The sequence below is a fragment of the Grampus griseus genome (assembly GCF_964374135.1).
Source record: "Grampus griseus genome assembly, chromosome: 2".
In the NCBI taxonomy this organism is placed as follows: domain Eukaryota; kingdom Metazoa; phylum Chordata; class Mammalia; order Artiodactyla; family Delphinidae; genus Grampus; species Grampus griseus.
The window spans coordinates 141,053,653-141,080,031 of record NC_139018.1 but is presented as its reverse complement, the minus strand read 5'-3'; the positions used below and the strand labels follow the sequence as shown (position 1 = coordinate 141,080,031).

Genomic DNA, 26,379 nt, shown 5'->3' with positions numbered 1-26,379 from the left:
GCTGGGGAGGCAGGGCCATCACATGCCGGGACTCTTGTCAGGAGCTGGAAAGGACAGCAGTTGTGTAGAAGCAATGAGGGGCTGGATCTGTGGGTGTCAGTATTGTGGGAGAAGCAGATTGGAGACAGAGAAGTTAGAGGGAACACCACTGGAAGCCTTCAAACAAATATTTGTGTGCCTCCTTTATTCAAGTGGGAGGAAGGAGCAGGTTGGAGGAACGTTTGAATAGATGAAGCAGCCTGGGTGGGTAGCGCCCTGGTAGAGGGGGCGTCTGAAAGGCTCAGGACTGAGCCAGAGTGGTGCTGTTGGCATGTTTTCATTAGCCTGGTGTGCTCACGTGGCATTTCCCCAAGTTGTCACTGTTAGCTACATGCACGTTTATTCATGAATTTATTTAACACGCATTTCCCGAGTACCCACTATGCCTGGCACTGAGCTATGTCCTGGGGTGATGACAATGAGCGAGACATGTTTACTGGCCTGCAAGTGCTCATAGCCAAGTAGAGGAAACAGCACAAAACGCAGAGCAATAAGGGCTGGAGTCAGGGTTGGCACAGAGAGCTGTGGGTATATATATAGCTGAACGCCTCTCCTAGGCAGGACACAGGGGTCCCAGCCCCCATCAGGCCACCCAGAGTAGGCTGTTCAGGCAAATGGAACCTCCAGGCACCCTTTACCCTAAGGCCAGTCCTTCCAGGCGTAGGCCCCTTAGAATGGTTCTTTGACTCGATAACGAGAGCTTTCCTCCTTCCTACCCTCCCTGTCTTTCTCTCTTCTTTCTTCTTAGCCTGTTCTGGGAGTGGTGGAGGAAGGGGAATTGTTGGCACACTAGGAGAGAGGTGGTCTGGATGTGTCCATGTCCGTCCTGGCAAAACAGCAATGATACTTCCCCCATCCCAGTACCAAGGGTGACATTCTGGACCTGCCACAAGGCCACAGCAATCCCAGCCATCCCGCCCACCTGCTGAGCCATCCATTGCCTGCCAGATTCCGGCCCAGGCTGAGGCCAAGGAGATGAGGGTCCAGGCCTGGATGCAGCACTGACTGGCTCCTTAGCCTGGGGAAAGTCACTTAATGACTCTGGTTCTCCCCCGTAAATGGGCGCAGTAGCGCCCACCTCTCAGAAGGGTTATGGAGATGACATGAGGTAGTGAAGCACCTAGCACAGTATTTGACACTAGAACGCACTCCATAAATGGTGGCTACCACTGTCATTTTGTGACAGGTTAGACTAGGTCAGGATCAGGGCAGAAACTGAGATTTGTGGTCCTGGGATGTGGCTACCTTGACTGCAGGCTGTGAACCCCATATGACTTGAGCAAACCCATAGGATCGCTGCAGTTTGCTCTGATCTCATTAGGACCTTCCAGGGAGGATCGTGGCCTCTGAGACCCCTGGGCTGCTCAGAATCTACTATGTGGGTCAATGGGGCGTGAGGGCAGCCCCTGCCAGGGGGATTCCTATGTGTTCCCCCTTTCTCTTTTTGTCACCTAGTTCCCCCCAGGTGATGGAGCCTAGAAAATGTGAGGTCTAGCAGAATGTTCCAGACCTTCACTCACTCTGGCACCTCAGGGTGGAAAGATTGGCCCAGCCTGGACTGGGTGGTGTAGGAGTGGGCCTAGGGCAGTGGGGACCACAAGCCTGAGGAAGAATGGCACCCAGGGCCAAGAGGGAGGTTTCCAGAAGGGCAAGCTCTGTTGCTGGCCAAGTCAGTTGTCAGAGTTGGCGTTGGGAGTCAGGGCCGGGGAGGAGGGAGAGAATGCAGGGTCTGGCACAATGGCAGGTTGGGAGGGAAAGTCAGCTGGAGGCAGCAGTGCTTGGAGCTGTTGGCCAGAAGAATCTGGTTCGTGGACTTCCCTGGCGGCCCAGTGGTTAAGACTCCGCACTTCCACTGCAGGGGACACAGGTTCGATCCCTGGTCGGGGAACAAAGATCCCACAAGCCACAGGCATGGCACACACACAAAAAAAGAATCTGGTTCAGAGACCTCCTGTGTCCCCACCCTCTGTGATGGCTACTGACCCACTTCTTGTCCCCCAGACCAAGCTGCTGACCCAGTATGTGCTGAGTCTGGCCAAGTATGACCAGAATTACGATATCCGAGACCGAGCACGCTTCACCCGGCAGCTCATCGTCCCTTCGGAGCAGGGTGGGGCCCTCAGCCGTCATGCCAAGAAGCTCTTCCTGGCACCCAAACCAGCTCCAGTCTTGGAGTCATCCTTCAAAGGTGGGAGCTGAAATCCAGAGTAACCTTCCTGGGGGAAGGGGAGAATTGGCCAGCAACCCGGTCCCAGCCCTTCCCCCTGAGGTCTCAGTCTCAGTCAGGTACCAGCCTTTGGTGGGCAGAACTTCTGGAGAAACGCCAGTCCTGTGCCCCTGGCCTAACCCTTTGCTCATCCTGCAGCATCCAGGGCTTGCTCTTTCACCCTCTCACAACCACCACCACCGTCAACTCACCTGAGTCTCTGCCCTCCCAGGCAGGATGGGCGTCTGGTTTCACTCCTCTCGGGCTCTCCTTTCCATCCTACTCCCTGAGCAGGCACTATATGTATCAAGATTTTACCTACCAACGGCCCAGGAAGGCAGGAAGTAGAACTCCATACAAAGGAGAGCTGTAGGGACTTCCCTGGCGGTCCAGTGGTTAAGACTTTGCCTTCCAAGGCAGGGGGTGCAGGTTCGATCCCTGGTTGGAGAGCTAAGGTCCCACATGCCTCGTGGCCAAAAAACCAAAACATAAAACAAAAGCAATGTTGTAACAAATTCAATAAAGACTTAAAAAATGGTCCACGTCAAAAAAATCTTAAAAAAGCAAAAACAAAGGAGAGGTGTATGTTTGTAAGTGTCCTGAGAAGGCGGCTGCCAGCACTCACTGGGCTGTCACTGGAGGTCAGCCCAAATCCTCAGCCCCAGGCCCTCTGCCTTGCCTCTTCTCTCGGTCTGGTCTCCCGTGACAAGGGCTCTGAGAGATGTGGGAAGAGGAGGGTCCCCCAGCTGACTCTCTGGACCCAGGAACCTACTCAGGAGGGGAACTTCCTTCACAAAGCTCAGTTCTTCTGCCTATCTTTTTGTTCTGCTTTGTCTTTCCCTGGACCACAGGAGCAAGGAGATTCTGAGGGATGGGGCAGATGTGCAAACCTCCCAGGAAGAAGGGGAACGGTCCCTTTCTCCTCCCTCACACCATCCCCACTTACAAGGCTCTGGGTTGCCCTCCTCTGGCTCTGACTCCCTCCTGCTCCCATTTGGACTCACCCCTCCCCACGGAGTCCCCAGCCTGACCAGACACACCTCCCTGCCCTTTGACCCAGCCTGGCCAGCCTCTTACTCATAGTTGCTACCCTCGCCCCAAGCAGGCCTCTTTCCTGAGCCTGGCTGTGCAGCAGCACCACCCCCGTTGCCCTGGGAGAGAAGCCACACCCGCATCTCTGCTTCCCCAACAGGCACCAGGGCAGACAGGCAGCAGTAGCTCTGGGCCCAGAAGCCCCTCCTGCCCTCCTCTGTGGTCCTAGCTCCCCCCACCCCTCAGCCCCTGCTCTAGTCAGCTATACAATCTTTTTTCCAGCATGTGGGCCTGGAGATTCAGTCAGGGCAGAAGAGCCATTAGGGGACGTGTCCACCCGTCTCTTCTGTCTAGCTAGGGAGTTCCCACCAGAATCGCCACCCGGCCCCACCTAGGAAACAACTCCCAGGGCATTTCCTCACAGCCACTACTGACTTGACCTCTCACCCTGTCCCCAGACCGGGACCACTTCCAGCTGGGCTCACTGTCCCACCTGCTCAATGCCAAGGCCACGGGCTACCAGGAGCTCCCAGATTGGCCAGAGGAAGCCCCAGACCCATCTGTGCGCAATGTGGAGGTCAGCAGGGGTGGAGGGTGGAGCTGTGTGTGGGGAAGGACAGACAGCAGGGAGCCCTGGGAGTGCCAGCCTGGCCCTCCTGACACCCTCCCCACACGCAGGAAGAAGATCTCTCCCTTATTGAGACCCATGTGGGCCTGTTGGGCGAATACACCAAGGTCCCCCCGCCCTGTGTGCTGTGTGCCCTCTGCTCTGTGTGCAGTGCTCTCTCCCAGCCTGTGCTGCCCCCTCCCTCCCCCTTGTATGCTGCACCCCCGTGCCGTCCCTACACTCTGTTCCTTCCTGCTGGCAGTGCCGCTCTGTGAGTGCCTCCCCTGCGTGGACAGGGTCCCTTCCCTCCCCCCATTATTCCCTCTTGGGGACAGGACCAGGTGGGGCCCTGAGAAGAGCCAGGGTGAAAGATAAGAGGGGCTTGTGCTTTCCTTCCCCCTCCCCATCCATGATTTAACGGCTCCTCGCCCTCCACCCCACAATCTCCAGGTACCTGAATGGACCAAGTGCTCAAACAGGGAGAAGAGGAAGGAGAAGGAGAAACCCTTCTACTCAGACTCTGAGGGAGAGTCAGGGCCCACAGAGTCTGCAGACAGCGGTGAGGAGATGGGCAGAGCTAGGGCCCTGTGCTCCTGCCTGCGTGTGTGTCTTGTGGCTGACCATCTGGCACACGTGTGTGCTCCTGTATTAGATGGTCACGTGTCCAAGGGGGTGTGCGCCTCCTTGTGTGCACCTATATGTGTGCTTATGCACTTGAGGATTGCACGTCCCAGATGTGTGTGTGCTTGTGTAGGTCTCTATCCACACGGGTCCATCTGTGTTCCGGTCGGTCTGGTTGGTGTCTGGGGCCGGGAGCAGGTCGGGGGGTTGGAGGGAGAAGAGGTGAGTTTGCTGCTTCAGTGCAGAGTCTGAAGCTGGGTGTCCAGGGCTCCCCAGGAGGCCTGCACACGAGGGAGGGAAGCCTGAGACAGTCCTTCCACAGACCCTGAGTCCGAGAGTGAATCGGACAGTAAGAGCAGCAGCGAGAGTGGCTCTGGGGAGTCCAGCAGTGAGTCCGACAACAAAGACCAGGATGAGGACGAGGAGAAAGGGAGGAGCAGTGAGAGGTAAGATGACTGGGCGGCTCCAGGGCTCTCCCTTGGAAACGAAGGGCTAACCCCCAGCCTTAGCCAGTCTCCTAAGAGTCCCTGAGCCTCCTCAGGAGCTGTTCTGCTCACGTGATGGCCGCAGGAGGTCTCTGCGTGGGGCGCAGCATGAAGAAGCAGTCAGGGAAGGGGCCCGAGCTGGCACAGGTGGTCTAAAGCTCTCACTGCGACCCAGGCATAGGAGCTCAGGTGTGGAGTCCACTGGCCCAGGCTCCCCACCCTCACCCCCAATGTCCAAGGCTTTCCCTGCTCTTCTGTGACGCAAGAAGGGGTCATCCAGGCTGGGCCCAAGCCCTGTTTGCCCCTTTCCTCCAGTGAACATAGTGAGGAGGAGGGTAAGAAGAGGAAGATGAAGAAGAGGAAGAAGGAGCCAGAGGGACAAGAAGGCGGCTCGTCCTCAGAGGAGGGCAGTGACTCCAGTAGCAGCTCCTCAGAGTCTGAGATGACATCAGAGACAGAGGAGGAGCAGGCGGAACCTGCCTCCTGGAGGAAGAAAACAGTGAGCGCCTTGGGGCAGGAACAGGATGGGTGTATGGACCGGGGCCCTCCCCAGCCTCTGGGCCAGGCCCAGGCATCTCCCCGTAACCCAGCCCGGGCCAGGGTGCTCCCCTTCCACACTCACATCCCGCTTTTCTCTTCCAGCCTTCCAGCAGCAAAAGTGCCCCTGCAGCCAAGGAGATCTCCCTGCTTGATCTAGAGGACTGTGAGTTTGGGTGGTAGAAGCCACAGGGGGAAGGCGGCCTGGGGAGTATGACTTAGGAAGGGCCATGGGCGCTCTGGGCTAGGTTCCTTGGGGGTTTGGGGTGGGAGGAGCAGACAGAATCCATCTTTGGGCCTGAGAGGGCAGCAGGACAACCTCTCCAGGTGTGGGGTTGGGGTCAAGGATGGATATCTCCATGGAGCCACCAGGCTGCCACGTGCCTCACTGTCCGTGGTGCTGAGCCGTCTACTCCCTAGGCCCTGGGCTCCTGCTCGATCCAAGCCAATTCCACTTTGCCTCTCCCTCGTCATAATGTTTCTCATATCCTCCCACAGTCACCCCTCCCAGTGTCCAGCCTGTGTCTCCCCCCACGGTTGTGTCCACCAGCCTGGCTGCTGACCTGGAGGGCCTGACGCTCACAGACTCCCCCCTGGTGCCCTCGGTGAGTGGGATGGGGAGGGACAGGGCTGGGGCAGGGACACATCTCTGTGCCGCATCCTACGGTATGGATTTGTGTGAAGGGGGTGTGATGGAGGGATGGCTTTGAGCCTCCGTTGCTGTGACCACAAGTAGGGACAAGGCTGGGATGGGCTCTCGCCTTGTTGTTCCTTTCCGTACTTCCCCTCTTCCTCCTCCCCTCCAGCTGCTGAGTCCAGTGTTGGGTGTCGGGAGACAGGAGCTGCTGCACCGTGTAGCTGGCGAGGGGCTGGTTGTGGACTACACCTTCAGCCGCCAACCTTTCTCTGGGGACCCCCACATGGTGTCTGTGCACATCCACTTCTCCAACAGCTCTGATACCCCCATCAAGGGCCTACACGTGGGCACCCCCAAACTGCCCGCTGGCATCAGCATCCAGGAATTTCCTGAAATCGGTGCGGAAGGGCCTTGGACGTGGTGGAGAAGGAGGCTCCTGGGTGGAGCTGGTCTTTCTGTGGCTTCTGAAGCCCCCCTCTGTGCCAGGCCAGGGTCTAGGCTGTGGGGGTGTGGAGATAGCATCTAGCACGATCCACGGACAAGACAGACTAGGAAATGAGCAAGTGCGTCTCAGGGCAAGAGGTGCTTGAGCCTTGGTTGTTTCAGCACTGACTTAAAGGGGGTGAGGGTGAGTGGGGGAAGGGTGTTGACATTTCAGGAGAAACTCAGGAACAGTCTCTCCAGGGGCTCAGAGGGCCAGGAGTCCATAGAGGAGTGGTCAGCTCTGCAAGTGGAGGGGAGAAGGGGTCAGGGTTCCAGACCTATCAGGTGATGCTGTCTTTCTCTCCCCCTTTCCCTGCCTCACACTGCTGCAGAGTCCCTGGCACCCGGAGAATCTGCCACTGCTGTCATGGGCATTAATTTCTGTGACTCGACCCAGGCGGCCAACTTCCAGCTGTGGTATGTTTCCAACTCATGGAGCGGTAGGAGGATGGCTAGGGAGAGGTGGGGTCAAAATAAACTGGAGCTGGAGGTGGTGTTAGGTGGGGCCACATCACGATCTGGTGTGTCTGGAAGGCATCCCAAGACCTCAGGTCTCTTACCTCCCTCTCCTGCTGCCTCCAAGCCCTCCCGTCAGACACAGTGCGAGGTGAGGGGAGAGATGCTGGCCTCACTCCCTCTCCCTCTGTCTCCTCCTACCCTTCCCAGCACCCAAACCCGACAGTTCTACGTCTCCATTCAGCCACCTGTTGGGGAGCTTATGGCCCCTGTGTTCATGAGCGAAAATGAGTTCAAGAAGGAACAGGGTGAGTGTTCCCTGGAGGTGGGCAGGGAGGGTGCTCAGGACCACCCACTGGGGCTCATTCAGCTCCACCATACAGTCACACTGAGGGAGCCTCAGCTCCTGCAGATGGAGGCAGGCCTCACAGCTCGTGGTTCCAGCAAAGGCTTCACGGAGCCTGGGACACTTCAGTGAGGCTTTGGAGACGGTCCCAACTCAGCCAGGCAGAAAATTCTAGGCCAGAATTCCAGCTGGGGGAAACGTTATGAGTAGGTGTTAGTGAAAATTTACAGGAAGAAAGGAGGGGAGCAGTTTGCTTTAGGGCATAGGGGCCCTTAGCAATGGTGAATAGTGAAAACAAAGCTGAAAATATGTGTGGTCTAGTTTCTGGAAGCCTTGAACGCTATGCTAAAGGATTTCGGTCCCAAAATTTCAGAGCTGGAAGGGGTCACAGAGGTTATTGGGTACAGCTCCGTCGTTAGAGAGGTAAGGACTGTAGACTTCGTTTTCCTAGCAGTAGAGGAGTCATTGAAGTTTCTGAGCAAAGACGGTGCCAGGTTCAGACTCCTGCTTCAGAAGGAGAAATCCGGCAACACTTACAGCTAGGACTGGAATTGAGAGAATCTGCAGCAGGAAAAAGAGGCAGAACAGCGTAAGTGGGAGGCAACATGGGGCTTCATGAGTCCCGGCTTTAAGCTCTGAACGTGCCACTTGCTTGGTATGTGACCTTGGACTAAATTCTGTGCCTAGTTATAAGGCTATTACAATAGATCTGATGAGAAATGGTGACCAGGATTAGAACCACAGCAAAAAGAATGAAAGGCTGAGGTGGGGGAGAGGGAAGCCATGGGCATTTGCCCTAAGAAAGTGGAGAGGGAGACATATAAGCTGGCTCTAGAATGTCTGGCTTAGATACTAGGGAGAATGGCAGTGCCGTTCACCTAGACCAGGGGTTAGCCAACTTTTTCCTCTAATGTTGGGTCATAAAGCAAATGTTTCAGGCTTTCTGGGTCATGAGATCTCTGCTGCAATTTGCCGTTGTAACCCAAGAACAGCCACGGATAATACATAAATGAATGAGTGTGGCTGCATTCCAATAAAATTCTATTCATGGACACAAATTTGAATTTCATACAATCTTCATGTGTCATGAAATATCTATCTTTGATTTTTCCCCCAGCACTTAAAAAATATTAAAAACAAACAAACAAACAAACCATTGTGGGCCATGCAGGTGGTAGGTTGTATTTGGCCTTCAGGCTGTAATTTGCCAAACCCCTGACCTGGAAGAAAGAAGAATGGATTGGGCAAGGGAAAGGAGGGGGATGATCTTGGACAGTTTTGGAGAGGCTGCTTTTGAAATACATTTGGGAAATTCAGGAAGAGGTGTTTAATATGCAACTGAAAATGTGGGTCTGTGCCCAGGAAACACTTCTAGGCTGGAGTCAGGAGCATAGCGGTGATAACTGAAGCTGTGAATATGAGTGAGATCACCCTGGGAGAGAGATGGGTGGGAAGATAAGAAGGTCAGAGACCTTCCCTGAGGAAAACCTGCCTTCTTCGGGAGAAAAAGGAGGGGAGGGAAAAGAGAAGGAACAGTGAGAGGTGGGAGGAGATCCACGAGAGATGAGGAGGTTGAAGAGTGCCTTGGATGGTCTGCAGGCCAAGATGACCAAAGACCTTCAGATCCAGCAGATAGGAAGCTGCTGCCAACATCAGAGAGAGCGGGTCATTGCGAAAGGGGGGCAGAGGCCAATTGCAGTGGGTTGAAGGAGACCAGGGCTTGGGGAAATGGAGTCTTCTTTGGAGGACCTTGGCGGTCATTGGGGAGGGAGACACAGCACTAGCATGATGACATATCCTCTTTCTAGAGAGGACTTCTTAGGATCAAGGAGACTTGATATGGAGAGACTAAAGGTACAGGGACAAGAAAATGTCACTAGTTAGGAGCGGAGGGCATGACAGCGACAGGAGAGGGATGTCCGTTCTCAAAAGGAGGAGAAGAATGGCGGAAGTAGCAGAAGGAGGAGAGAGAGGCTGAGGAGAAGGTGGGCAGGAGGGCAGACGGAGGAGCTCGCATGGCTGGGTAGAGCGTGTGAGTGGAGAGGAGAGGTCAGACCTGTAGAGTGAGGGTTTCTTGGGATGCTGTGAGTGCCCGGGGACGCGACGAGTCCTGGACAGGTTTGGAGCTGTTGCCACATGTGAAATTAGGGGTCCACTTGTGAGGGCTGCATGTGACAACCAGACTCTGGCCTGTGGGGTGAGGACCACCAGTGATCTCTTTGTGAGGACTCGGCCTCCAGGAGCTGGGAGAGAGTTGCACTTGGGTTGGAGGGCCAACCAGGAAAGACGCAAAGGTGGAGGAAACCTCTAAGTACTGACTGGCCACCAAGTCCACTGGCCACTCCCAAGGGGCTGGTGGCCCAGATGTCTGACAGTGGGGAAGCACCCAGTCAGTTTCTGCTCAGCAGTATGGATAGAGCCCTGGGTGGGGTGGGAGGTTGACCAAGGCTCTCTGAGGGAGGGCCAGGTCCGAGAGGGAAGTAGCCCTTCCTCAAGACTGGTGAGGGAGATTCAGACCTGCCCCGCCTGAGTAGAACCTGGTGAGGGTGCTCAGTGGGCAGACCCAGCGGTGCCCCCCGTGGCCTTTGCCCTCATCATAACCTCTGTCCCCAGGAAAGCTGTCGGGCATGAATGAGATCACAGAGAAGCTCACGCTGCCAGACACCTGTCGGAGTGACCACGTTGTGGTGCAGAAAGTGACTGCCACCGCCAACCTGGGTCGTGTCCCTTGTGGGACATCTGATGAGTATAGGTACTGACCACCAGCAGGGGGACGAGATGGGCTCTCGGTCCTGATTTGAAGGAGGGGCCCCGTGCCTCAGGGTTGAACTCATTCCTCTACCCCCACCTCAGGTTTGCAGGGAGGACGCTGACCAGCGGGAGCCTGGTCCTGTTGACCCTGGATGCCCAGCCCACTGGAGCTGCCCAGCTGACAGTCAACAGTGAGAAGATGGTGATCGGCACCATGCTGGTGAAGGACGTGGTACAGGCTCTGACCCAGTGATCCTAAGTGCTGTGACCTCTTTGACTGTCCCTTGTCCCTCCCTCGTGACATCTACGCTGTTAGCCTCTCTCTCTCTCTCTTCCTCTCTCTCATATCAGACCCCTCATTCCAGATAGCATCCGGGGGTCCTCTCTCTCTCTGGTCATGACCAGGCTCCCTCCCAATTCTCCTCCCCATGGGTTCCTTAGTGACCTGTGCAGAGGGAGATGGCAGGGCTCCATTCAGCTTTGTGTAGCTATTTATGTGGCAAAATCTCAATAAAATGTCTTCTCCCTAGATGCTGGCTCACCTTTCCTTGCTCGTGGGTTCTGCCTAAGGGGGTTGGCGGGGGCGGGGGGAGAGCTCCTAAGAGTGACTGTCTGACCCTTGTGAATGATCACCACTGACCTTCTAGGGGAGGCTGTGACTGACTCTAAGAGGTGCCTCTGGTTGGACCCCCAAGATGACCATCTTCGAGTCTCCAGGCATCTCTGTGTAAGAGACATCCGATCGGGGATGGGGAGGTCAGGCTGGAAGAACTCCCTGGTCCTTTTTTAGGAGCCTCTGCAAAGATGCCTCTGCGACATCTGGCAGTCCCTTTTGGTTCCCCTCATGGGCCCTTGGGAAGGAGAACTCATAATGTGGGGAATTCTCAAACGTAGCTGCAAGGTTCAAAATATGTCAACTACATCTAGATATGGGGCCTAGGGCCCCACCTAGCTGGGGAGATGACCCACCTGGCCATCTTGAAGAAGGAAGAACAGGAGATGTGGACCTGTGCTTCTCAAACTGCCGTCCATCAGATCACCTGGGGGGGTGTTATCATGCAGATTCAGATGGGTAGGTCTGAGGTGGGGCCTGAGAGTCTGCATTTCTAACAAGATGTCAGCGACCGACGCTGTTGCTCCATGGACACACTTGAGTGGTGAGGATGTGGAGCCTCCACACCTGGGACAAGCCTTCTAGGGGTGGCAGTGAGGGTCAGGGCCCCTCCCTGATACCTTTCCCGGTGAGGAAAGAGGCTGAGCAGCAGTGGTTCCTAAAGGTGTAAAAGGTGTTCCATGAGCGTGTGTTGTGCCAAAAGAAAAAAGAAAAGTTTGTAATCATGTACATTCAGGAACCGTGGATTGGCATACAGGAAGTTTATTTCCCACAGGCCTTCTCAGAGCCTTTATTATGCTAATGTGCATTGTGAGCCCCGCCCCCCACCCCACCACTCCTTCTAAGAAGGGCTACAGCTCACAGTGTTACCCTTACTTGGTTTTGACCTTGGGATGCCTTTGTCCCAGGACACCTTGATTGACTGTGTTACAGGATGCACGTTCCAGTGATAGTCTGAGACGTGGTGCCTCAGCCCTGGTCCTCTGCAACCAAGACTCTAGTTCCTTGACCACACCTCCCCACAGCCCTGTCACTGAGCAAGTCTGTTTAGAGAAAGACGGGGTGAAGCAGGTGTGGCCCTCTTCTCAGGGAAGGAGAACAAAGGCAGTGCCAGGGGACAGCCCTTTCTCCGACTCCGGGGACTTGCTGGGCTCCGTGGCACCAGACAGCAGCTGGGGCCACTGCTTCACTGAGAGCCTTGGGGCCCCAAAGTCTCCCTGGGATCACTGTTTTTGTTGCTGCAGGTTCTGAGATGGGACTGATCCACCAGTCATGGGTCACTCGAACGGTGGACTTGTTCTCATTTGTGTCTCTGAACCAGCACTGCCCGCAACAGAAGAAAGAAGGTGGGAGCAATTTTCTAAGAAATTAGAACAAGGACCATCAGATAATTCTTTTTTTTTTTAATTAATTAATTAATTTATTTTTGGCTGCGTTGGGTCTTAGTTGCTGCGCGTGGGCTTTCTCTAGTGGCGGCGAGCGGGGACTACTCTTGGTTGTGGTGCACAGGCTTCTCATTGCAGTGGCTTCCCTTGTTGCGGAGCGCGGGCTCTAGGCGTGCGCGCTTCAGTAGTTGTGGAGTGCGGGCTAATCAGTTGTGGCTCACGGGCTCTAGAGCGCAGGCTCAGTAGTTGTGGTGCACGGGCTTAGTTGCTCCGCGGCATGTGGGAACTTCCTGGACCAGGGCTCGAACCCGTGTCCCCTGCTTTGGCAGGCAAATTCTTAACCACTGCGCCACGAGGGAAATCCATCATCAGAGAATTCCTTACCAACTTGGACTTTGCAGCAAAGGCCCCAGAGTGGATTCTGTAGGAACCAGAAGTATATACGGCATGAACTCTAACATCCCTCAAGGAGCTTACAGCCCAGATTCCCAGAACCTCTTGGAAAGGGCACCAGGATCTCCAACCCTGGGTGAGAGTCCAGAGCACGGGAACCTTAGTCACAGCCCTGTGTTTGTTTCTCTGGAACGTGTCCCAGGCTGTGGGGTTAGCAATAACAACCCTTCTTAAGAAAATGATTCTCGAGCGTGAGATTGTCTCAGGGGAGAGGCAGGAGGCAGGAGAGCGAGGTGTAAGCAGGGAGAGTCCGAGTCAGCAGCTGGTCGGGAGAAGGAGCCCAGCCGGGAAGGCTGGGACTGCGGAAACAGGCAGAAGTAGCAACCTTCAACCCAGGACGGGGAAGGGACCCCATTGTCTTCTAGGGAATGGTCTGTGGGGAGAAAACCTCAGTCAGAGGGGAAGGGAGAGTAGCTGCCCCCACCTCAGCCCAGCCCAGCCCATATCTTCCTGGACTCTAGGTCCATGGCCGAACCTTCCACAGCCCTGCCACGTCGGCATCCCCGAGTGAGTCTCTGCAGGGATAAGACAGGGCCTGCCCGGGACACACTGGTGGAAACAGATCAGACGTACAGGACCTGAGGGGGACCTCACTTCTCTCCAGAACATTCTTTCCAACCCATATCATAGCCTGTATTTTCTCACTGATCCAAGTCTCTGCCACTGTGGTCACAGGCCTCCTGGATCTTAATGTGTCCCATGAGAAGCACTGAGGGGCAACCATGGAGCTGTGGGATTCATGTGGGGCCCAGGACCTCAGAGCAGACTAGGAAGGGCTCTTAGGGCTCTGCTGGTGCACAGGGAGGGTTCGGGGGAGAGGGCCAGATATGGACAGAAGCACGGGGACTGGCACTGAGGCAGAATGTGCCCCCGGCGAGGGTCAGGTAGAGCATTAGTGAGGACTCAGGAGGTCCAAGTGTGGTCTGGGCTTGACCACAGGCCTTGACAGGTCAGAGGACAATGAACACAGTGAGGGGCTGAGAACAGGAGCCCAGTCCAGGATGGCTTCCAGGTGGTGCTCCGACAAGTGGCTAAAAGGAATGGCTTCAGTTTTTGGCCAGGTTGCTGTAGCTAGCTGGCTGCAATGACTGGGGAACAGATCCATCTAGGGATACTAAGGAAGCCACTACAAGGACCCCGAGCGGGGGGCATTAGCTGTGCCCGTGCCTGAACCCCCCAGCCTGTCAGCCCCAGGGCAAGCCCCTGGGCTAGTTCAGTACCTTCTGCTGGGCATCTTGAAGGTCACTTCTCAGCATAGCCTGCAGATCAAAGGGGTGGGTGTTGGGTATGTAACTCGCTGTGACACGATTTTCCCCGGCCTTACTGGGCAAAGAAGGAAAAATAGGAAAGTGCTGGACCCTCCCCCTGCCCCCCTCCACCGAGGCCTGGCTCCTGGACAGCCAGGATCCTCACCACCAATTTCTTCCCTGCCTCCCCAGCACATTCACGTCCCTCTTTGTCACTCTTAATTCCTACCATGGCTCCACATGCTGGGGGTAGGGGTGGGGAAAGGCCTGCCTTAGGCCCCTCCTTCCTCATCAAGCATTTGAACAGCCAACAAGTGCTGGGCACTGTGGTGGCAAAGAAGCTATGGGCTGATGACCAACCAGGACTGGGGTGTGAACCGTGGAGGGACTGCTCAGCCCAGTAGGTCCCGTCTCATTCCACCAGCCTGCAACTGGCTGCAGAGCCTGCTGGATTGGGAAAGCCCCAGCTCAGGGGTGGGGCAGGAGAGCGGCTGAGGGAGGGTGTGCATGGACCTGGGTCCTCAAGGAGGTGAGCTGGGTCTTCCTTCTATGATGGCCTGATCACTGTTGTCTCCCAGGGTCAAGAGAAAGATGGTGAACCAGCGCCTAAAAGGGTGAAGCCCAGGATGGGGTTTGGAGAACAGGGGGTAAAGTGGGGCACATCCAAAGGAAAAGCAGTGAGCACCTTCTTGGGTCTTCTGCTTGATGGTGCTGCCTAATCCCGTCGTCTCCTACCCCACTGTCTCTCCCCCATCCCACTGACCTGTCTACTAAGAAAAAGCACTTAGGGCTGCCCTGTTTGATTCTGACCATGAGGAACCCCACCCCCATCCTGATTGCCCCATTACAGCTGAGGATGCTTTGGGGTCACTGAGGCTTGGGATAGTGCTGAGAAAGGTAAGCAATGCTGGGGATTACTTCTTATCTGAATGCCACTTTCACCCCGAACGTTACTTCTTATCTTGCTGCCAAGGACCCTCTGACTTTAGCCCCTTTTCAGATCTTCCACCCATGAGTCCACCTGAGTGGAGCTTCCCAATGGTGCCTGGAGAATAAAGGTTGCCAACAGCTCAGAAAAATTCTTCTGTCTGGGATCTTCCCAGACACGTATGTCCCTGTCTTTGGGACTGTTTTTTTAAAAAAAGTTCAAGTGTACTATTCATACAGTAAATTGTGCAAATCACAAGCGTGCAATCTGATGAGTTTTCGTAGCCTGAACAACAACAGCATCCAGGTCAAGAAACAGAGAGCAATAGCACACCTCCCTCCCTCGTAACCCCTTCCCGTCTGGGGCCGTGTTGTATTTCACTCAAAGATCGATCACAGAGCTCTGAAATGGTTCCACAGCAGTCTGCAAATGGCAATGGGATCCCAGAAGGCCAACACAGACTTGTGTCTGGCAATGCCAACACGGTGGCATATGCTGCTCTCTGGGGCTACTGGGGATGTGTTACCAGCAACCCCTGTGGCAGGGGCAGGGTGTGTGGAAATAAGTGGGGTTGTTTTCTTGTTTTGACTGAAGGAAAAATGTGAGGAAACAGCTCTGGGGGAGAAAGAACTCTTGAGGGCTTGGGCAAGGTGACCTTGATCGAAGTCTTGACGTGCCAGACCCCAGCATCTGCACTTGCAGAGGAAAGGCAGGAGGCTGGGAGAGGGTGAGGCTGGGTGAGGGTGAGGCATGGTCCTTCTCACTCGGACCAAGGCAAGACTGAGACCCTGGGCTCCTGACAAGAGTGGCTGCATACTCTCCAGTAAATCCCTAAACTTCAGCTTCCTCAGCTGCAAAACAAAGGGGAGGGACACTCAGGCTCCCACGTCCCTCCTTGCGCTGAGACCCTAGGCATCCTGTAACCCCTTTACAAGCATTTCAGGACAACTGGCACTCACCTTCAACTGCGATCAGTGAGGTAGCCGACCTCCAACGATCACTGCTTCCTGGCATTCGCACCCTGGTGTCATCCCCTCCTACATCTTATCAGGGCTGGTGTGTGTAAACAATAGGATACTGTAGACACGAGAGTATGTCATTTCTGAGATTAGCTTATGAAAGTCAATGCACCTCCATCTCAGTCTCTGTCTCTCTGGTCATTTGCTCTGGAGAAAGCCAGCAGCCCTCTGGAGAGGTCGGTGTGACAAGGAACTGAGTGAGCTCGAGGTGGAGCCAGGAGGCAGATCCAGGTCCAGGCAAAGCTTCAGATGACTGCGGTTCTGGCTGAGAGCTTGACTGCAACCTCAGGAGACAGCCTGAGCCAGAACTGCCCAGCTAAGTCAGTCTTGGAGTCCTGACTCTCAGAAATTGTGTGAGAGAACAAATATTTGTTGTTTTAGCCTGCTTAGTTTTGGGGTAACTTAACAGCATAAGTTAATACAATCCAGCCCTCGACCCATGTCCTAGGGTATTGAAAAAGTCCTCAGAGGAAGCCTGGGCCCCCAGCTCTGGCCTTCAGAGCAGCTTGCTCCCACATTCAGTGTCAGTGGCGTGCTGGAGCTGGCTCATGCTGGCTCGTGAGCGTCGAATGGGATCATACTGATGGTGTGAAATCAGCCATGGCAGAAGTATTTATGCCACAGAAATAGGTGACTACTGTAAATGACTCCTCTCTTGCAGCCAATTGTCAAACATTTATCAGCACACCACTGCCCTTGTCTCCATCCCTGTATCTCTTTAAACAATTATGATATATTTCAAGTTTAAAGAATAAAATAACAACCTCTTGTGTACTGATCACCCATTTTAAGAACTAAAGCACTCATCAATTCAGCAGACACCCCCTGTATCCCTAGTTTCACAAGCTCTTCCCTCCCAACGTGAAGTAAATCACTATTCTGAATTTTATGTTTATCAAGGCCATGCATTTTTGGGTACTTTTACTACATACAGATGTGTTCCTAAACAATATATTGTCCTTTGTGGTAGTAATGTACTGCATGTTTTAGAATTTTATATAAATGGCATTGTAGAGTATGTGTTCCCTGACATCCTACCTCTTTCTCTCAATGTTGTTTATGAGTCATCCATGTTGATATGATTAGCTTTATTTCATTTACTTTTACTTATATACAGTATATTCCATTGTATGACTAGACCACAATTTATCAAGCCACTCTCCTGTCGGTAGGCATTTAAGGTATTTTATTGGGTTGGCCAAAAAATTCGTTCAGGTTTTTCCATAAGATATTATGGAAAAACCCGAAAGAACCTTTTGGCCAACACAATATTTTATTTTTGCAATTAAAAAAATTATTTTTTTATTTTTGCAATTTTGAATAACACACCTATCGGCATTTTAAACTCCTGCCTCTTTTAACACGTGCGAAAGTTTCTCTAACACATTTCCCTGGGAGTGGCATTCCTGGGTCATAGAGTATACATACCTGCAACTTAACAACATTGCCAAATTGCTCACCAGAGTAGCTGTACTTCAAGTCAAGAATGTTCACAGCACCTTCATTCATGATAGTCCAGTTCACATTGCCAATCACTAGGAGAATGGGGAAACAAATATGGTATATCCATACAATGGAATACTACTTAGCAATAAAAAGGACTTAACTGCTGCTACCTGCAGCAACATGGATGAATCTCACAGATGCTATGTTGAATGAAAGAACCCAAAAGTTTATATGAAGTCCTAAAACAGGCAGAATGAGTCTGTGAGGAAAGCAGTTAGAATATTAGTTGTCTCAAGGAGAGGTGGATGAAGTGGGAAGAGGTATGATGGAACCCTTTGGGCTTCTGGAAGGATTCCATGCCTTGACGTGGGTGGTGGTTACCTGGGTATGTATGTAGGTAAAATACATCAAGCTGTATACCTAAGATTGTGCACTCTGTGTGCTCTCTGTACGTGGGTTGTTACCCCTCAATTTAAAAAATGTAGAAAACAAAAGCCACAACCAAAGTGGCTGAACCAGTTTACACCCTCACTGGCAGTGAGCCTGCTACTAGGATAGTGAGACTTTTCATTTTGCCTATCTAGGAGGTGTGAAATGGTATCCTACTATGTTTCCCTGGTTATTGGTGAGCCATTCCCATCTTTTGCCCATTTTTCTATTTGCCTCATTGTAAAGTTCTTATATATTTTGGCAATGAGTCCTTTGTAGATCATGTATTGCAAATATACCTTCTACCAGTGTATGACTTGTCTTTTCAAGTTTTAAACATCTTTTGATAAACCAAAGGTTTAAATTCCCATGTGATCAAATTTATCAATTTTCCTTTATACTCTGTGCTTGTTGTTCCATATTTACAGAATTTGCCTGCACTATGAGGTAATAAAAATATTCTCCTAATACTGTTTTCTAAAAAAATTTCCAAGTAATGCTGTATACATTTGTATTTTTAACCCACTTAAAATTTACATTTGTGTATGATGAAAGGTGGCGCTGATCTACTTTCTTTTATCCCACTTAAATGAGCAGGAAAAAGAACAACATGGTTTCTTCTGCACAGAGCTTGGCAAAAGCCAAGTAGACACTATGTGCTCACTTTACCTTGTGGTCTTGAGTTCCTAAATGAATCTCCCTTCTGAGCTTTTCCAACCAGGAAAATTATTTTCTCCCTGCAGTCTCTTTTCTTCTTTTAGCTCTCTGCCTGCTGTGGAGGCACTGAACACCTGAGAATATAAAAGAATACAGGGTCCCCCTAGTACATGCATTTAAAACTTAGTCCAGCCAATTACAGTTACACTTAAAACCTGTATTGTAAATCTGGGGCTTGACTGCAGAGATGGTGCCAGGCATAGCTGGGCTCAAAGGGTATTTGTTGACTGGGAGAATGGATAATGCTGCCTGTTTGTTCCTGCTACTTCTGCCAGTGACCAGCTGTGGGGACCTGACCAAGTCATTTAATGCCTCCACCTCTGCCCCTTTCCACACCCCTCCCTGTGGATCATGGACATCTTCTAGTCAGGGGTACTGTTCTTCCTGTATAACCTGCAAGCCTGGCCAAGTCAGGGCAGGGAGACAGGACTGACCAAACACATGACTATATGTGCACTCAGCCACCCTTTCCTTCACTGTCTGGTGAGGGCTGGGGTCAGTCAGAAAGAAGTGCACACATCAGGGTGCTGGACATTTTGTACTTAACTGGTTAAGGCTCCAGGCACTGAAGCCAGAAGACTGCCTGGGTTTGAGTCCTCACTCTTCCACTTCTAGCTGGGAATTCTTGAGCTAGTTACTTAATTTCTCTGAGCTTTAGTTTCCTTGTCTGCAAATGGGTTAACAGGTAAAACACTTAGAACTGTGCCAAGCACATAGTAAGTGCTCAGTGAAGATCAGCTATTACTATTACCTGCAACAGAAAGTTTAGGAAGAGGGATTTTATGCAGCAGAAATTTCTGTTCCACGTCACCTGAAAGATCATTTTCTTCTGGCTGGGAGTTTTAAAATATGAAAGAGCTCCCAGATACTGTTCCCTTGGGCACTGTTCCAGGTTTCGGATTCTTATCTTCCTCAGCTTTGGGTCAGGGAAGAGAAAGGGATGGAAAGGATGAGCTGCATGAGGCCCCTGGACATGCTGGGCTTGACTCTTTTAATTTGAATTAGTGACCAAATTTAAAATTAGGAAGATTTCACATTAAAAAAGAAAACAAAACTGCATTTCCAGCTTGTCTTGAAAGATCTGGCTGGGCTGGGACATCATTCCTGCACGGTATCCAACAGATAACTGCCCTTTTAGATGTGCCTTGGGTCTTCTTGGTGCTGTCATCCACCCTCACTTGGCTCCTGGGCTGTAGGTATTTGGGTGTGGCACCCCCTGAGAGGACAAGCAAGATACACTACCTCTGATGAGTTGTCCTATGCTGTTTGTGGGCCAGGGTGAGACTTGTGGGCGGGTTGCTCCTAGAGAAGGAAGAGCCCCAGGTAGGGCCTGGAGTGGGAGGGTTCCAGGGAAGCTAAACCAGAAGGTGTGGTTTCCTGGGCAGCTGAAATGGGCCATCTTGAGGAGGGAGGGCAAGTGGGTAAGGGGTGCCGGGGCCCCGTCTTGCTCTGCCCCTGCAGCCATCACCTCTCTGCCCATGACCTCAGCAACCCAAGGAAGCTCCTGAACGGGGATATTCTATGGATGGAGATTGGCCAACTCTCATTGCTAACACTGGGTCCTTCTGTGGACTTCTACTCCAGCATCTGTTTTTTTTTTTTTTTTTTTTTTTGCTGTACGCAGGCCTCTCACTGTTGTGGCCTCTCCCATTGCGGAGCACAGGCTCTGGACGCGCAGGCTCAGCGGCCATGGCTCACGGGCCTAGCCGCTCCGCGGCATGTGGGATCTTCCCGGACCGGGGCACGAACCCGTGTCCCTTGAATCGGCAGGCGGACTCTCAACCACTGTGCCACCAGGGAAGCCCTCCAGCATCTGTTCTTACCCTCACCTTCTCCCATTACTGTAATACTCCTGCAATCGTAGGCTAGACCTTGCCTTCCTCTCCTTCCATTGCCTCTGCACTCCCTCCCCTTAGCCATTAGATCCAGGCCAGCCTCACCAGCCTGCCGGGAAGGCAGCAGACTTGTCCTCTCAACTTCCAGGAAGAACCTTAAGCATAGTAAGTGCTTTATAAAATAGTATTTTGTTGATGAGGTAACACATGTACAACCCTTGGTAATGCTCAACAAACGCTGATTCCTTTCCTCCCCACCCCAATCCCTTGTTTCCCCCTTTTTTTCTGTCAAACCTCTACTAAGTCTCTAGTAACATCTCAAAATTTTGAGACCTGATACTGCCATTCCCCTGTTTACAATTCTTAATAGTTCCCTGCTGTCTGCAAAATAAAGGCCTTTCACAAAGTGGGCCCAAGCTTCCCTCCTGCGGTATCGGCACGCATTATCCTCCATCCTGGGCAGATTGAGCCACTCTGTTCAGTCCTCCTTCTCAGTCTTTGCTTGATCTCCCTGCCTGGAACGCCACCTCCGCCTCTGTGCCTGACTGGGGCTTTCGGTCCGCTCCCGCCCCGGCTACCCCAGGACGCCTTTCCTGACAACAGCCCAACCCACGGTGGTCTCTCTTGCCCTGTGACCCCCCCCGCTGTCTCTTGTCCCCTCTCCGAGAAGTTTCCTATTGCAGCCTGGAAAGAGCGTCGGAAGCAGTTTCGTCAGGTAACTGTGGTGCAGAGAGGACCCCTGGTGTCTTTGGAACTTTCCGGAATCCCCAGACGCCCGCGCACCCAACTCCCCACCCCACCCCCGTTCCAGCACACGGGGCAGCCAATCTAGAGTGAGTGTGCCTGCTGGAGCCTGGGAGTGAAGGCTCGGACATGGGCGCGTAGGGTGGGCTCTTGCCCTGGAGGGGTCCTTGGAATAAAAGGAGCGTGGACGCTGTAAAGGCGGCTTTACTGACAAAGCACATGGCCGCCCCGTCGCAGGAGCTTGTGAATCGCGTCCTATTTCATAAGGGTTAAACTGAGGCCCCAAAGAGGTAAATGACTTGACCAGGGTCACTAGGTGAGTGGCATGCCCCACTTGGGCCCCTGGCTCTCGTGTGTGTGTGCGTGTGTGTGCGTGTGTAAGCCGTCCGCAACGGCTGCAGCCGCCGAGCCCGCCTCCGTTCGGGAGCCCGCCTCCGTTCGGGAGCCCGGCTCTGGGTGGGCGGTGGAGCCCTCCGCCCGGCCTGGTGGAAGGGGCGGGGCCCCGGGCGGGGCCGACACAGGTGCTCCGCATACGGCCGGCGGGGGGGAAGGGGCGGCTCCGCGGGGCTTTATAAGCGGCCCCGGGTGCACGGCCGTGCGCGGCTCGCTGCAAAAATAGTGCCCACGTGTCTGTACGTCCCTCGCCGCGCCGGCCAGACGCCTGCCGGCCGGTCCGTCCGTCCCGCTGGGCCACGCCAGCCCCATGGCGTTCCCGCTGGTAAGAGCTGCTCACCGCCCGCCCGGGCGGGGCTGGGCGGGGCCGCGGTCCGTGTCGCGGCAGCTAACGGTCCGCGCGCAACCTCGGCCGGTCCGCGGTACCCTCCTTTCCCGCCCCCACCCGTGCGCGCAAGTCCCGGGCGGGGCGCGGGTCACGTGCCCGCGAGCGTGGGGCCTCGTGGAGGGGTGTGTGGCGAAGGGGGGGGGGTAGGGAGCCTCCTCGTGACTCAGGGCCTTTGGGCTTAAAGGCGCCGCGGCTCTCCGGGGGCGGCCGGTGGGGCCTCCGAGCTGCGTTGCAGACGCCCGTTGGCCTCGAGTGTCTGTCCAGACGGGAGCAGACCGGACGGAAGGGCGCCCCCGCGCCCGGAACATTTCCTTTTCCCGCAGCCGTCGCACGTGAGAGTCTAAGCCACAGGCGCTCCTGGGAGCTCACGCGCCTGGCAGCGACCCCCGCGAATCTCGTTCGTACCCAGTGGGCAGCGGGGAAGGGCGGCCGGGGCGGGGCGGGGCTGCTGGCGGCGAAGACCTTTGCGCTGGGCCTCGGTTCAAGGGACAGCGCCACGACGGCAGTGGGCGCGTCTCCTTTAAGGCGGAGGGATTAGGCCCCTCGTGCCGTCCGCGCGCGCTTCTTTGGCCCGTGAGGTCACGTGGCTTCACACGTTCGTTAGGCGCAGGAGCTGGAGTTCTGGGGCGGGGTTGGCTAGGTAGGGTCGGGCGCTGGAGGGTGGCCGGCACGTGCAAAGCGGCTTTGCGCTGGGGAGCCCCGCGGCACAGAGGTAGGTCCTGGGGGCATGGGCGGGGGTCCTGCAGGCCGCGGAGGTGCCCCAGGTGTGGAGCTGACCTAAGCCGCGCCAGCTTCGGTTTTTCCCACCCCGAGTTCTCTGACCGCGGAGAAGCGTGCGTGTGGCCTTGGCTTTGTCATTCTCTCAGCCCAAGACCAGACCAGGTTCCCAGACTCGGGTGGGTGTTGGCGCGGGCCCAGCGCTGGTTTCGGGTTTGGCGGAGCAGTGGCTGGGGGCACAGCCTGGTTGCTTCGCTTGGTCAGCACGCAGGTTAGAAAGGCCTGTGCCTGCACTGAGCCCCCGGGGCGGGGAGGGGGGGTACTCAGACCAGGAAAAGGTTACTCACCTTTGGTTGTCCCACTTGGCGTCATTCCCCGGTTTTTTCTTCGCGTGAGTGTTGTCTGCAGTCAAGTCGACCCTGACTTTCTTGCGTCATTCCCAGAGGACCCGGGCAGGCCAGGGTCCTTGTAAGTGGCCCAGCGCCGCCCACAGGACTGAGAAAGCCCGAGCGGATACTTGCGCTCTGGAGCACGTCCTCGCGTGCACGGGTTATTTTTTAGTGGCATTTCGCACGGTGCAAGCGGTCCTGCGCTATGATTGCGCTCGCGAAGCAAGTGGGAAGCACGGAGACTCCACGACAGCGCTCAGAGCCGGGGGTGCCGGCTGTGACCCCCTCCCCCACCCCACCCCGCAAGCCCGGCTCTGCTTAGCGCTGCATTTCGTTGGCAGCTGCCTCCTTTGGTCTCCCTGGCTACCGATCTGCTGCCTTGCTCTCTCGCTGGCACCTGAGTAAACTGCTGGGCGAGGGGCGAGGGGGGTTCGCTGGTATCCACAGGTGTACCGCCTGCCTCTGGTCTGCCCCTCAGGTGACGGTGCTGACATGTGCCAGCTGGAAGTGTCTGTCTCCTGAGAATAGTTTGCACCCTTAGGTTCAGGTTCTGTTTGAGCTTAGGGACACAGGCTGGGTTAAAAACAAAAATAAATCGCAACAGGCGGAAGGAAACCTTGGAAACTTCAGGCTGGTGGTGGTTTTCCTGGTTGGTTGATTGGTTTTTGTCGTAGGTAGAAGGGAAGTGGAAGGAAGTTCTGCTTCTGGAGCTCCGTGGAGCTCAGGGCTGTCGGAGCCCCTCAGGAGAGTAGAGTTCAGGGCTGACCGCGGGTCTTGGGAGCGTCCTCGTTGAGCTCGCTTTGAGCTGCACTGTATTCCCGTTGCTGCAGTTTGGCTTTTGCCACAGCGATGTAATTTAAACTTGAGGAGTGGTTTGGCAGTACGTGCTCGGTTTATAGAACTAGGATTAGGAAGTTGACTACTCTATAAAGTCAGTCTTTATAGTATAGAAATACTTGCCATCCCGCCTCCGGAGGGTTGTCTTATAAACATCCCGCTGGCCCAGGCTCCCCTGTGGGGAAGGGGAACTGTGCCGGCCTGTACAGCCGGCAGGAGGTTGGAGAGCGAATGCGTGTGTCGAGTGACCATGGAAACATGAGCAGTTTGGATTGAGCCTTAGGCACTTGGTGCAGGAATGTTTCTGTGGTCTTGTCTTTCTTTCCTGCGGTCCCAGTACCAGTGTCTGTGAGTCAGTAAGTGGAGGAAGGTGATAAAAGTAGTGCGGCTCCATGCTCAACACCCAACTTGTTAAGAGGTTAATGATAATAGCTGTCTTTGTAAGTTTTTTCAGGGGTGACCAAGCAACTTATTTTGTTTTTAATCCTTAAAATGGGTTGCAAACCCAAATCCCTACAGGGGCCTGAGGTAACAGAAATGAGTAAATGGAAAGAAAGTAGAGTAGTGCCTACTGAACTACAGAATTTGCTTAAAGGAGAGCCAGTAGCCTGGTTCTTGGCCATGCAGAAGTGTGGGCCCAGAGTTCATGAATCTTTGACTTTTTTCCTAGTTAAGCTGCCAATCTCTGTTTTTTACATGTAGCAATTAAAAAATTGAGAACACTGGATGGTTCAAAGTCTCTGAAGATTGGATTCAACCTGAGGGCTAGTTTGGGGTCTTTGTCTTAAAACATCCCTTTTCGATTTTCTCCCTATTTTGCAGATGATGAAACAGGCTTAGAAATCAAGTCAGGAGGCTATCAAGTGATAAAACCAGTGTGTGAACCTAGGTCTTTCTGGTGCCGTAGCTGAACCTATGGTATTATGTGTATTCCCGTATGTCAGAGGGGTCAAGGGGTTATTGGTGGTGTGCATTGTATAGAAATGCAGTGGTCTATGGGCTGGTCACATTCATAGGCAAAGTGAGCCTTAACTGCATTGGAGGGAATCTCTGGTTGCTGTGGAAGTCAGTGTGGGTCTTCTGAGCGTTAGCACAGCAGTGTTGATGTCAGGAGGAATGTGCTGTGTCTATCATTCCATAATGTGTGCCAGAGCAGTTAGCTGATTCTGAGAGAGCCAGAGGTCTGGAGAAGTCAGGCTCCTCCCACTGTGGGGGTGACCCTCCCAAACCTCTACACAAAAGACTGTCCTCTTTCAGGACAGTTAAATTTCAGCAACATTTCCCTTCTGAGACTAGGCATATTTGAAATTATGGTTTTGTAAGACCTGTGAAAGTAGAATGGGGCTTATTAAATCTCACCTTTTTTCTCTTAGCTAAAATTTCCATAATTCTGTCTTTTAGATTTCCAGGCAGAATTAATAAGGGTTTTAGCAGTATGTGGTAAAATCTGGGATAAGCTCCCAGGGCATAAAAGAGCCCTGCACCAGGACTAAGGAGCTGGCGTTTCATTCTGGGCAACACTTAGAATCTTAGTGTATAATCCACGGTAGCAGATGTAAAGGGATATGTACCTTTATTTCTGTATCTTATTCCCAAAGGATTTAAAGCATAAGGAAGTGAAGAGCATATTCTGAGATGTTGTCAAAGGAATATTTCAGTGAGAATGCAGACTCACATACACACCAGAAAACTTTTTTTTACCTGTGGTCTGGGAAGTTTTTGGAAAGATGGAAACTTTAAAATGTTACTTGTCCCCAGCTGCTGCTTTAGCTACCTTTACAGGCCAGGGTCTCAGCTGCGAGTTCAGTGTTTGTGAATTTGGTGAAGGGGAATCGTGAGATGACTCAAGTAGCTCTCTGCTCGTATTTTAGTGTTTATATGCTAGGTAATATCTGTGCAAAGCTTTTCATTCATTGTTTTCAGCTGAATGTTCCCTATAATTGTTAGCTGTTTGTTTAAAGGGCAGATTAATTAGTGGGTAGTACTTCTGGCTTGAAGTTTGGGATAGAAATGCATACCAAACCCAGATATTAGTGTTTAGGCTGCTGTCTTCAGTAGCTAGTGGTGGAGGCAGTAGAAGAATCATGGGCTCAAATAGCAAATTATTTTCTCTCATATGGAAGAGCTCTACTAATCCCATCCTGTTCTGCAAATCTGCTTTTCCTAGGCAGTATCTAAGCTGTACTGACTCTGGGGAGAACTTGCCAGAAAGCCTGGGGGTAGGGGATGAGGGATAGGAAGAGGGTTGGACTTAAGAGGTTGGAGTGGAGGAACTTACATAAAGAATTTTTGCTTCTCTCTGTTGTTTGAGTTAAAACCAAGATGCATTGCTTGCACCCTTTCAGTATTTGGATACTGCTGACCCCGCCTCCTTTGCCCCACATACTGCAGCTTTGAAAATGCCCTTTTTCTTTCCTGCCATTGTTGGAGCCTGATTTTAGTTATACCTGTGTATGAGAGCTTGTCATCTTCTGGAAGCACACAGATTCCAGGTGTTGAAAGTTTTTATGTTCAGGATAGGACCCCCCAAAACAAGGCATTTTTCAGTTACAGTAAACTGGCTGAAAAGATTGAACTAAAAAATACATAATATGTATAATATTTCATATTTTTCATAGGGAAATTACCTGACTTTGCAT

General features: G+C 53.2%; 1 protein-coding gene across 4 annotated transcripts in view; it reads left to right on the top strand.

The window, feature by feature from the left end:
- AP3B2 (adaptor related protein complex 3 subunit beta 2) overlaps positions 1 to 10,453 on the top strand; it is a gene marked incomplete at both ends in the record, with an annotated part of 30,605 nt that extends 20,152 nt beyond the window's left edge. For 3 of the 4 annotated variants that reach the window (XM_082647551.1, XM_082647550.1, XM_082647548.1), the window contains 12 exons: positions 2,041 to 2,227; positions 3,736 to 3,854; positions 4,335 to 4,443; positions 4,828 to 4,951; positions 5,306 to 5,489; positions 5,633 to 5,693; positions 6,026 to 6,132; positions 6,334 to 6,562; positions 6,980 to 7,064; positions 7,314 to 7,411; positions 10,063 to 10,201; positions 10,303 to 10,453. In XM_082647551.1, the coding sequence (XP_082503677.1) occupies positions 2,041 to 2,227; positions 3,736 to 3,854; positions 4,335 to 4,443; positions 4,828 to 4,951; positions 5,306 to 5,489; positions 5,633 to 5,693; positions 6,026 to 6,132; positions 6,334 to 6,562; positions 6,980 to 7,064; positions 7,314 to 7,411; positions 10,063 to 10,201; positions 10,303 to 10,453 (1,593 nt within the window). Of the gene's footprint in view, positions 1 to 2,040; positions 2,228 to 3,735; positions 3,855 to 3,955; positions 4,013 to 4,334; positions 4,444 to 4,827; positions 4,952 to 5,305; positions 5,490 to 5,632; positions 5,694 to 6,025; positions 6,133 to 6,333; positions 6,563 to 6,979; positions 7,065 to 7,313; positions 7,412 to 10,062; positions 10,202 to 10,302 lie in introns of all 4 variants that reach the window. The other variant, XM_082647549.1, reaches the window with a different exon arrangement.
- Positions 10,454 to 26,379: the final 15,926 nt, after the last annotated feature.